The 12,246-nt window shown below is 60.6% G+C and overlaps 1 protein-coding gene across 1 annotated transcript; it reads right to left on the reverse strand.

Annotated features, from left to right (window-relative positions):
- Positions 1-9,255: 9,255 nt before the first annotated feature.
- Positions 9,256-11,751, reverse strand: ELFN2 (extracellular leucine rich repeat and fibronectin type III domain containing 2; the record flags this gene model as incomplete). Its single annotated transcript, XM_081128912.1, has 1 exon — positions 9,256-11,751. The coding sequence occupies one exon, from the start codon at positions 11,749-11,751 to the stop codon at positions 9,256-9,258; it is 2,496 nt and encodes an 831-aa protein (XP_080985038.1).
- Positions 11,752-12,246: the final 495 nt, after the last annotated feature.

A 12,246-nucleotide genomic window follows, 5' to 3' on the forward strand; every position in this document is an offset into this window, starting at 1 on the left:
ATGGATGGGAAGGGGCTCTGCCTACTGGGGAGTCAAGGAGGCTGGGGCTTGGGGGTGGGCTCCAGGGTCCACTTGAGCAAAGGTCTCGCAGTTCAGCACGAGGTCACTAGATGAAGACCCGAGCTCCATGCCTGACCAGAGAGACAAGTGGCCTCCTTTGATCCCTGAGAAGGAGCAGGTGGGGGTTTCATAGCTGTGGAGAAAATAGTAACAGAGGTAGGGGGACACTGGGGGACAAGGCAGGCCAGGGGGCCCAGGGTCAGGGATCAGGCCTGGTCTGGAGGCTGCTCTGGCCCTGGCCAGGAGTAGGAGGCCCTTGGGTCCCAAAGAAACCTCGACCACCTGAGGCAGAGGCAGGGGCAGAGACAGGAGGCAGCTGGCCTGGGGGACGCGGGGCCTGCACACATTGGTGCCTAGCTCCTGGGAACAAGCCGAGACCCAGTTATACCCCCAGCCGTTCCTCCTATTGCCAACTGGGCAAAATCTAGGCACCTTCCTCCACAAAGCATTGTCTAGTCCCTCCAGGGCGACGGGAGCTGGGAGAAGGTTGAGCACCGGAAAATACTGTGAAGGAGCCTGAAGTCACTGGATGAAAACCTGAGGGGTCCCCAGGATAAGGGGGCAGTTTCTCTGCAGTCCCCTCCTCCTGCCTCAACAGTGGTGACTTTGGAACACCGCCAGGATCTCCCCATTGCAGTCCGGGGAGACTTGGCTTTGGGAAGGGTACTTGGCTCACATCACCTAGGAGTATAGTCGATAGGTCCCTGCAGCCCACTGAGGCGCCCACGTGGGAGGAAGAGATTGCGTGGAGCAGAGGCTGGAGGTGCGGGTGCAGCCCAAGGAGATCAGCAAGGTCTGGGGTCCAGTTGAGGGCTGGGACGCTGCCCAGGACTTTGTGGGGCCCTGGGCTGGAGAAAAGTTATGGAGGGCTGGGTTGGGGCCTAGGAAAAGCATAGACCCAGGTCCTAATTGGCAGCACCAAGGTGTGAAAGAGCAGTAACCCCTAGGACCCTTCTAAGAGCCTCTTTTCCTGAGGACCTCATTCCAGGTCCTTCCCGAAGGATAGGTTTGCACCCCCTACTCACAAAGGCAGGGGAACCACACCCAGGGCTAAGGGGAAGGCAGCTGGGTGGGGTGGCCTGAGCCTGAGATAAGCTAAGGGGGATCTGGGACAGCCCAGCAGCAGGCCTGAGGTGCCAGAGCTTGTGAGATTCCAGTACCTGCTCCTCTGTCCCCTCCCACAAACCTGGCCCTGTCCCCTCCTGCCCCCATGGTGCCAGTTCATAGGAACCTGCCCACAGGAAGCAGGACATGAGCAGCTGCAGAAGAGCCAGGAAAAGGAGTGGGGACCGTGGCCCGCGCTGCAGACACCTTGGCACAGCAGCACTGAGGGTCCTGAGGGCAGCATGGGGGGCCAGGAGGCCAGCGGGGGCTCTAGCCCAGGCCCTTTCCAGAAGCTTCCCTGTAGGCCACACAAACTCCATGCCTGACCAGAGAGACAAGTTGCATTATTTGATCCCTTAGAAGGAGCAAGTTGGTTCATAGCTGTAGAGAAAAGAGCAACAGACCGGTGGGGGACACTAGGGGTTGAGGCAGGCAAGGGGGCCCCGATCAGGGGTCAGGCCTGATCTGGAGGGTGCCTTGGCCCTGGCCTGGAGGAAGCCATTGGGTCCCACAGAAACCTCCACACCTGGGGCAGCAGCAGCAGGGGAGGCCTGGGGTAGCAAGCCCAGGGGTCACAGATCAGGGGCTGGGGTGCCCAGGACCACACCTTCAGGGACTTGCCTCAGAGCCAGCGGTGTCTCCGATGCCCCTTCGAGCACAAAGCTCATTTTGAGGGTTATCTCTAGAGGAGGAGGTGGTTTTGCTGCTGCTAAGACAAGGTGGGAGCTGGGGGGAGGGGAATTGAGCTAAGCCACGCCTGGGAGGACCACGTTCCCAGGCCAGCAGCCAGGGGGGGTCACTTGGAACTGAGGACACCTTCGAACCAAGCCCCTGCACAGGAGCCCAGCTGTGGGAGCACCCAGCGAAGTGGGGGCTCCCCCTGCTATGTGGGAGGGGTGCTCATGGATCTGGAGGAGAAGGGAGCAGGCTCGAGTTGGACACGGTCAAGGTCGGGAGGACATGGGTGGGGTCGCAGACCTCCTGGAGAAGACAGAGGAGCCAGGTCACTTCCAGGGTGGCCGTTTAGAGTGCACAGCGCGGCATGTGTGAGAGAGGGGCCTCCCCAGAACTGGGCTCCGGCCTATAGCACCCAGACCCTGTGCCAGCCGAACCCCCAGCCTGTGGGCGCTACGGTCAGCAAGGTTGCACCCCGAACTGCCCACAGGCAGGCCCGTTGGGGGACACTTGTTTCATCACCAATGAATACGCCCTCTCTCCACAGTCAGAAAACAACGGAAAACACGCTGTCAGGCTTGTGTTTAGATATCTGGGCAGGTTTGTGTTTAGGGGTTTGTTGATGTTTGCTCTTCAAAGAGCCAGTATCCTTGAAATTCACATTATTTGCAAACAAGGAATTAATTCAGAATTGTGATTTTCCTTGGGACACCACTCATGTGACAAGAAGATTGGGGCAGGACAAGAAGCCACAGCTACCCTGGACTCCTCGAAAGTTATCAGGACGCCAGGTTTTGTTTGTTCTTCAAATAAATGAAGCGTTTGGAACAGAAATCAGATATATTGAACTTCCTAACAAAGTCTGGGGGTAGCTGAGAACATTGAATCAATGACATTTGTAAACAGGATCTAAATTAACCACAGGTCTCCTTACATGTGAATGTTAAAATGTACTAGGTTTATAAATGGAATGGTTTTGTGTTGAAATGTAAGGTAGGGACCTTGGAATTTGTAACTTTAATAACTGACTCAAGTTCATTCTGAACCCTGAGTAAGAGCAGAATGATTCTTTCTGTACAAAAGCGAACCTGTCCTTGAGGACACTTCTCAGTTCCTGGGGATTGCTGGTCACCCCCCAATCCTAGTGGGGGGGGGGGACTGGGGGCAGCCTCTAGTGGAAGAACCTGGACTGGCCTGGACCCAGCAGGCTTATGTCCACCTTTGGTCACATCTTTGTTTCCTCAGAAACAACGGGACACCCACCCAGAGGAAAGGCCCACCGGGGCTGCCCTGAGCCTGAGACAAGCTTGGGGACCTGGGACAGCCCAGCCTGCTGCCTAAGGTGAAAGAGCTTGTGAGATTCCAGTACCTGCTCCTCTGTCCCCTCCCACAAACCTGGCCCTGTCCCCTCCTGCCCCCATGGTGCCAGTTCATAGGAACCTGCCCGCAGGAAGCAGGACATGAGCAGCTGCAGGAGAGCCAGGAAAAGGAGCGGGGACCATGGCCTGCGCTGCAGACACCTTGGCACAGCAGCACTGAGGGTCCTGAGGGCAGCATGGGGGGGCCAGGAGGCCAGCGGGGGCTCTAGCCCTGGGCCTTTCCAGAAGCTTCCCTGCAGTCCACACAAACTCCCAGGCAGGTGAAAGTGATCAGAAAAGACCCATGGGCTGAAAAACACCGGGAAACAGGGACTCTGACTCAGGGTCAAAGATGCAAATGCCACCCTGGGACATCACTCACAGGGGACTCACTCAGGGCCAGGGAGGCCACTCTAAGTGCCCCTCACAGAGATCCAGGCTGGATCCTGGGGCTTCCCTGAGGAGGGCTCTGTGGCAGTTGGAGTCAGGGTACAAGAAATGGATGGGAAGGGGCTCTGCCTACTGGGGAGTCAAGGAGGCTGGGGCTTGGGGGTGGGCTCCAAGCTCCACCTGAGCAAAGGTCTGGCAGTTACCCTGAGGTCACTGGATGGCGACCCGAGCTCTATGCCTGACCAGAGAGACAAGTGGCCTCGTTTGATCCCTGAGGAACAGGGGGTAGTCATAGCTGTGGAGAAAAGGGCAACGGACAAGCCTGGCAATGTTCACTGGGTCCCACTTCACTCCAACTTGGGAGGGCATGACCCCTAGAAAACAGCTGAGACATGCTGCCCAAGTGCCCCTCCAGCTCTAAGGTCTGAGTACAGTGATGCCGGAGGCCAGGACACCAGGGAAGAGCGCGGGCAGTTGGCAAAGGGGCATCCAGGTTTCAGAAGCCATTAGGCCCCAGCCTCTGCCAGGCAGTGTCCCTCCAGTTTCCTGGTAGCCCCCCATGTGGCAGACATGCCTCTTTTTCCCTTGACCGTGGTGGTAACCTATCATTCAACGCTCGTCCTTCCCCCCGCCTGTGAGGCTCTGGTGAGAAAGGGAAATGGGTCGGGAAGCACCAGAAACTGGAAGCACTGGGACTCCAACTGGGGGGTGCGGCGGGGAGGGGGGGCGGGGAGCGGTTGACATTCAACACAGACCTTGGCCCCATTGTTTTAAATAAGAAATTTATTGCAAATATAGAAATTGATTCTCTCCATACAGGAATCTTCGAGTTGAGGAAAACAATTTCGTGCCATTCAGTTTAAAACAGGAATTTGGGAAGAGGGAGAGGCAGATATCGGAAAGAGAAAATAAATGAACTTACCCCCCTAAAAGAAGTAAAGGAGAGGGTTCAGGCCCCCCAAGGAGGAAAGGTCCACGCACAGCTAGGGGTCACAGGTTCAGAGCCCAGGGCGGGGGCCAGCTCTGCAGGACCCAAATCAGGTGCCAAGCCCCAAGCCCAAGAGGCTGGCGGCTCCATGTAGAGGGAGGGAGGGATGGAGGGTGTGAAAATGGGCCCCCCACCCCTGGCCAGCCCTATGCTTGCTGGGCGAGGGGCAGGGGAAGGGAGAGGAGGCCCAGACCCTCCCACCCCACCCCAATCCACACCCCTTTTCCTCTCCCCACTGCTCAGCAGCAGTGAGGGGCTTCTGATGGGGGTCTTTGGGGCAGGCGTGAGAGGCAAGGAGTATAAATACTGGTTCTGTCTTAAAGGTGAGAGGATACAGGGGCAAGATGAATGGGGAGCATGGCAGCTTCTGGGACTGAGCAGACGTCTCAGCTGAGCAGAGAACAGCATTGGAATCAGGGGACCCCCAACCTTCACACTGGCCTCATGGGCAACCTTTAACCCTGCCCCCCAAGTTCCCACAGGTATTGGACACACCCAGGGCATCCCCATGCCTTGCCCACCCATCCACTGCCCACTCTGCCAGCAATGGGGTGTGACACTGCTGAATGGTAGGTTCCCTCGGAGGGCAGGCACAGTGTGGGGGTGACTGAGGAGGTACTTCCACACATCCCGCCACTCCTAGCCCCTCTCCCTCCAGCCTCTCTCACAGGGCCAGCGGCTGGGCTAGTCCTCTGGCTCCTATCATTCAGAGCTGGCTGCCAATGATCTCTTCTTCTGAGGGCACCCCCAACCCCTCTTCCTCTGTCACCCTATTTTAATTCTCTCACAGTGTCCACCACTGGGGAACATTTTTGTGGCTGTCTCTTCACTGGATGTAAGCCCCTTCTAAGCTGGGACCTGTCACTACTGTCCCCCATGCCTGGCTCCTACCTGGCCCCAGTCTGTCCTTATGAGACCCTGGATTTCCTTCCTTCCTTCCCTTTCCTGTGCTTCTGTTTCCCCCTCTTAAGTTTCCAGGAGGGGGCAGGCAAGCGACTTCCAGTTGAGATCAGAGACTTTCGGCCAGGCCCAGGCTCCCCTCTGCCTCTCTGGATGTTCAGGCCTACTCTTCCCGTGGGGGTCTTTCCACTGCTACCAACCGGCAGAGAGCCCTTTCCCAGCCTGAACACAGCCTCACAGTCCCCCGGCACTGTCCCCTAGGAGGGGAGCAGAGAGAGGGCCCTCCTGCAGAGGGGAGCAGCAGGCCCAGAATTCCTGGGGAGGTGTCTGCCCCAGGCTAAGCTTTCTTCCCACCAGACCTCCGCCTTTCCCTGCTTCAAGGCCATTAGCTCCAATAGAGGGTTAGGGGTGCCTGCCCGACCCTCCAGGAGAGAGTGGACCCACTGGTGCCACTTCCCAGGAATAGGCACCCAGGAATTTCCTCTAGAGATTCTCCGACAGCAAGCCCAGGCATGACCCAAAGCAGGGAGGCCTCTGCCAGGAGGTCCAGGGTGCAGCACCCACCTCTCCTCCAGCCAGCTGGTCCCCCAACTCCACCAGGGTCCCCTGCCCAGGCCACGGCCCAGGTCCACCATTCACCTTTACAAACACGGGGCCCTGGCGAGCCGGCCTCCTTGACATAGATGCTCATTTGTCTTTCGTGAATATTTTGCTCCCCCTTGGGGAAGAATTATCCTGAGCAAGACACAGATGCAGGAGAACCTCCAAAGGGTGCTGCAGTGAGCGCAGTGGTCCCTTCCCCAGAGCAAGGGACCTGGCCTGGGCAGCTGAGGGATCCAGCCTGGCGGGGAATTCCAGAGGCCCAAGTTTTAGAAACTATCCTGCCCCAAAGATCGGTGGTGAAGGTCTGTTCACCTCCTGGGGTGGCAAGACCCTGGCTGTTAAGACAGAAACCTATCCTTAAAATTCCCTGAAGTGAGCTGGGCTGAGGTTTTCGTAGGTCATCTTCAACCAGGAATGAAGGGGTATGGCAAAAAGAGGCTCCAGCTCCTGCCGCCAGAACCCTCCCTGTGAGCAGCTCCATCTCCCGTGAGGCCAGGCCAACCTCCAGCTCCAGCTCCAGCTCTCCGGTTCCTCCCCCGGTTTTCTCCCTCAGGGCCCCAGACCTCCCCATAAAGCTGTCCGTGAAGCTCCAAGCTCTGAACCTCCTGTACTTAGCGGTGTGACTGACCCTGCACCCCACCTGGTGGCCAAACCACCAGGCCCCTCTGTCCTTGGGGCCCCCTACCTCTCCACCTGCAAAGTGGGAGTCAGGGGGACAGGGGAAAGGTCTTCCCATGCTCCCTGTGCCCGGGGTGCCCTTTGCTGGCAGGGAGGAAGGGAAGGGGCCAGGATGAGGACAGGTGGACATGAGAGATGGAGGGAGGAGGGGACGTGGCACTTGTGAGCCCCAAGTTCAGAAAGACGGTGCGGGCGTGGGGCAAGGGCTGTGTTTGGGTGGCACCTGTTTTGGGTCTTTTGCAGAGCTGGCCCCTCCCCGGGTGTCAAGAGCTGCTTGTCAGGTCACAATAGAGGGGATCTGGGAAAGGGGGGCGGCCAGGAAGGGGGCAGGGGAGTCTGGACAAACCGGCACATACACGACAGATGTTTGCTCAGAAAAATACAGGAAAATCATCATGCAAATATAACAGGGAATCTGCTTTCTCACACCGCTGGCTTCTCCGCCTGCTTGTTTTCCTCAGTTTTGCCAATCGGTGTGAGGAGGGGTGGGGAGGTTTGGGGGGGCTGGGGGAGATCTTCTCTGCATATTCATGCTGGCCCCCTCCCTTCCACTCCCCAGAACAGTCCTTTCTTTGTAAATGTCACCCCAAAGTGAGCCCCGGGCTTGGTCCGTCCCCCAAGTGGGTGTGAGAGAGGCCCTCAGTTGAGCCCCAATCCCCCCTAACCCTCCACTGTCTTCCCCCTGGCAGGAAGGTCACTGGAGCCCCCCACCCAGGGGGTGGCACTGGCTTTCCTGGTCAGAGCCCCACACACAGTACAGGTCTCAGTCCCACCCCAGCGCCTACCCTCACCCTAGTCACACCTCCCAAATATCAAGAAGACCCACTGGGTGACAGGCCAGAGGTCAGGGGTCTCTGGCAGGGGTGTTGAGGAGAGCTTAGTGGGCTGCTCCCCATCCTGAGGTGCCTGCAGAGCCAAGGGGCACATTGGCAGGTGGACAAAGCTAAAGTTGTCCTTGCTCCCCACTGGCCTACCTCCCAACCAAAGGTGAAGGGACAACTGACTCTGGCCCCTCAGCATCCAGACTGTTCAGGACCCCAGACCTGCCCCCAGAGCTCGCCCCCAAAAGCCCCTAGCTCATGAGCAAGGCAGCTACCTTCTGGCCCTGCCCTCCCTCACCGTCCTCTGCCACCCACACTGGGAGAACCCCCAGGAGCCCAACGGTCCCAACTGCCAGGCTCTGGGTTGCCATGGCGACAGAGGCTGGCCAGGGACAGGGAGGGGCCCCACAAACCCAGCCTGCTGCCCCCCAGCGAGGGGGGTGCTCACTGTTTGTGCTTTGTTCGATGTTGGTTGGGGGTGAGCAAAGGAGGATGGGCCATTTCCATATACCCATGGAAATACGGGACCCCTCAGGCCGAGGGGGCAGCCAGGAGGGGCTGGGTGGGAAAGCCCTCCTTCCTCTGGGCAGGCTGAGGTGCTGCCCTAAGATCCCAGGATGGGGGTCAGACAGGCAGGAGGTCAGGATGTAGGGGCACAGGTAGGAAGGCCCCCATTCCACCCGCCTCCCCGCTGCTCCCAGGCATCACAGTTCAGTGCTGCCCTTCTGGGATGAATAGGGGTCCTGGAGGCCCAGAGCTGGGGGGTTGAGGTGTGGGGGCCTACATCAGAGAGGCGGTGGGACTTGGCCCACCACACTCCTCAGACCCCATAGGGAGCTCCCAGGCTACTTGGAAGACACGTGAAGGGGCTGGTGGACTGTCCCCGTGCCTCTGCTCTTTCCTGTCAGCAGGACCTCCCGCCTCCGCTGGGTGCTGGCGTCGGGGATGAAGGGCCCCCGGTATGATGAATAACAGCGACATGCTCTAAGGGCATGGCCATGGGGCTTTCTAGAAGGAAAAAGTACCCACCTGATTCTCAAGTCCCTCAGCCCCAGGAGACCACAGCTGGAAAGGGGTGGTGGGTGGATGGAGGATGGGAGCCCCAGGGGATCCACTGGAGGCGGGCGATAGTGCTGGGCTGCAAAGTTAGGAAACTAACTCTAACCTGCCCTGTGACCCCGGGGTTATCACCTCCTTTCCCTGGGCCTCAGTTTCCCCATCCATAAAGGAAGGAAACAATGCCCAATGTCCACCTGGTGCTAGATCTCCAAGTGACCTGTCCCCCAACAGGGGACCTCTCCCTGCTGCAGGCTCCTCTGCCCTCAAACCTGTCCCCAGGCCCCACCTTCCTGTGGCTTCCCTGCCTGCCTCCTTCACCCCGCTCCACCCAGCCCCCGCACCCCCCAGCAGAGTCCCTGGGCAGCACAGTAAAGACGCCTGGGTTGGAAATCAGTGTGTAAACTTTAAGGAGAACGGGTCTTTGTTTTCCTGTCCGTTATTGTCGGGTGGTTGTTCACAGTCAGGTGGTGGTCAGGTGTGTGCATGGGTGCGTGCGTGCGGGTGTGCGTGTGCGTCCACTCCTCGGCCTCGGGCCCCCCGCGCGCCCCTGCCCGGCTGCCCGGGCCCTTCCCCGCGTGCCCCCCGCCCTTCCCCTCCAACCTCACCAGGGAGGAGAGGGTCACAGCTTCTGCTGGGCCGAGACCCCCTTCCAGTAATCGAGGATGTCGTGCAGGTCCTCGTCCTTGGCGAACTGGACCTTCTTCCGCAGGGCGTGGCCCGCGGCCATGTACACTTCCTCCCGGGGGTGCTTCTTGTAGGGCCGGAAGCGCTCCCAGATCTTGTGCGTGCTCTCCGAGGAGTACTCGGGGCTGGAGGAGTACCCCGAGTAGTAGTGTCTGGGCGAGAGCTGCGAGTAGGTGGAGTCCCGCTTGGAGCGGGTCAGCGGCTTGAGGAAGGACACGCGCTGGCTCAGGCTGTCGGCGCCCTCCTCGTAGTAGAGCGCGGGGAAGCTGTGCCTGTGCTCGCTGCAGTGGTAGGCGGGCTTCACCTCCAGGTGGTGGACGCTGCCCCCGCCGCCGCTCCCGCCGCCCCCGCCTCCACTGCTGCCACCGCTGCCGCTGCTGCCCGTGGGCACCAGCGGGAGCCGGTCCAGCGGGCTGTTGAGGGGGCTGCCCTTCTCGATGTACTTGGAGTCGCCCTTGGCCAGCCCCGCCGAGGCCGGGTGGTCGGGCACGTCCAGGCTGAAGACCTTGGCGCTCTTGATGGAGCCGCTGGACGAGACGCTGCAGGTCTTCCGGACCACGGCGGCGTCGGCGCTCAGCTGGCGCTGCAGCGGGTGGTGGGAGCTCTCCTTGTACGGGGGTGAGAGGAAGCTGGGACGCTCCAGGGCCCCAGGGGCCGGTGCCGAGGAGGCTGCTGCGGCTGCGGGGAGGGACTGGCACTCAAAGGCCAGCTCGGGGTCCCCACCGCCGCTGCTGCCACCCCCCAGGAAAGAGGCCGAGTCCAGCTTGAGGGCATCGATGCAATTGTTAATGATCTGGTTGACCTTGTCCACCTCCTTGGCAATGGTGGAGATCTCAGCGGCCGAGCCCTGGCCGTTCTCCAGGTCCGGGAGGTCATCCTCAGGCCGGGCCATGCCATCTCCACCTGTGCCAGTGCGCACCTCCATATAGTTGCCCTTGGTGGCCACCTTGGGCGTGTCCAGCCCGGCCTCCAGACCCTTGGAGGTGGGCAGCTTCTCCCCGATCATGGAGGGGATGGAGGACATGCGGGACACCGGCAGCACTGGGGGCTCGCCCAGCTTCTGGGCAGCGTGAACGATGGACCCGGCCTCCACGTCGGCCCCGTAGCGCATCTCCAGGATGGTTTTCTTGACCTTGACAGACTTCTGCTTCTCCTCCTGCATGCGCCGCTTGCGCAGGCAGTAATAGACAGCTCCCAGCACGATGACCATGCCGAAGAGGCAGCCCAGGATGGTCATGATGTAGTGCGTGGTGGTGGAGGTGCTGGGCGCCAGGTCGCCCGGGACCGGGTCCCGCGTGGTGAAGGCCAGGCAGGTGTGGTTGAAGCGGCGGCTGTTTCGCAGTGAGGTCACGCAGAAGGTGTACTCGGTGTGTGCTCGCAGCTTGTCAAGGGTGACGATCTCCTTCTTGTTCTTGAGCGTCATGACGTCGGAGATGTAGCTGTTGTTGTACTGGACCAGGACGTACATCTTGCTGTAGGGGTGCGGGATGATGACCACCAGGGTGGCCGAGGTGAAGGTGACGTGGTGCAGCTTGATGGCCGGCCCCGCAGACGCGTCTGTGGTGGACGAGGCAGGCGGCTCCACCGAAAGGATGTCATCGGGGTTGAAGCCTGAGTTCTCATCCGGCTCCCGCTGGGCGTCGGTGGAGTAGGGGGTGGGGTGGCTGGCAGGCCGGGCGGGCAGCGAGCCATTGCGGCACTTGGCCTGGAGCACGGTGATGGCGTTGAGGCTGTGGTAGGGCCGGGGCACCAGCAGCGGGTAGCCAGCAAACTCGCGGGGGGACTCGCACTGCAGGCGGTCGTAGTTCTTGGTGACATTGTTGAAGACCACAAGCCAGGTGAGGAAGCCAAAGAGGTCACACTCGCAGCTGAAGGGGTTGCCGGCCAGCTCGCACACCATGAGGCTGGCCAGGCTGGCGAAGGTGGCCCCATCCAGGCGGCTGAGGCGGTTGGAGGACAGGTCGATGCTGATGAGGCTCGGGCACTCGGAAAAGGCCGCAGGCGTCACCACCTCGATGAGGTTGTGCTGCACGAACAGGAACTGCAGGCGGCCCATGCCGCGCAGCATGCCCTCGGTCAGGTTGCTGAGCTTGTTGTAGCCTAGCTGCAGCACCTGCAGGCTCGACTGGCCCAGGAACGCGCCGTCCTCGATGTAGGAGATCTCGTTCTTGGTGAGGTTGAGGTCGGTGAGGTTCCCGAAGCGGTTCAGCGAGGAGTAGAGCACGGCCTTGAGCTTGTTCTCGTTGAGCCGCAGGTCGTGCACGGTGCTGTTGATGTGCTGCGGGATGGTCTCGTAGGGCGGCTGGTTCTGGCTGCAGATGGCCAGCCACACATACCCCTTGTCGCCCTCAATGAGCCAGCAGTCGGCGCGCACGGCCCCGGGCCGGCACACGCACAGCAGCGCAGCTGCGCACAGCCCCAGGCGCAGCATGGCGCTGCCCGCGGCCCCTCGCAGGCCAGGCCTCGGCTCAGGGCGGGGGCACAGAGGGCCTAGCAGCTGGAGGCTGGGGGTGGCAGCACAGTCCTCCCTGTGGCTGCCACCATCTTGGGGGCGACCCCCCGCGCAGGGGCCCCAGGTGAGGCAGGCACCGCCAGAGCCAACTACCTGGGGCTTTCTGGGGCACCACCAGCAGATACTGGGCACCAAGGCCAGGCAGGGGCCAGCGGTGCTGCGGGCCCCACAGCCTGCTTCCCGCGTTGCTCTTCTGCCGGGAAAGTGCGTGGCTCTCAGAGCTTGACTTCCTCTCCCTCCTCCGCCTCCGCCTCTCCTTTCTCCTCGGGTTCTGGGCTCAGAACTTCAGACGATTCCCATGGAAGGCTGGAGAGTGGAGCTCTGAGGGGGAGCAAGTGAGACAGGGGCAGGAAGGAAGAGACCCATCTGTCACCTGGTTCCTGAAAGGCAGCACCGAGAGGGGGGGTGACAGAT

The sequence above is a fragment of the Miniopterus schreibersii genome (genome assembly GCF_964146895.1).
Source record: "Miniopterus schreibersii genome assembly, chromosome: 2".
In the NCBI taxonomy this organism is placed as follows: Eukaryota; Metazoa; Chordata; class Mammalia; order Chiroptera; family Miniopteridae; genus Miniopterus; species Miniopterus schreibersii.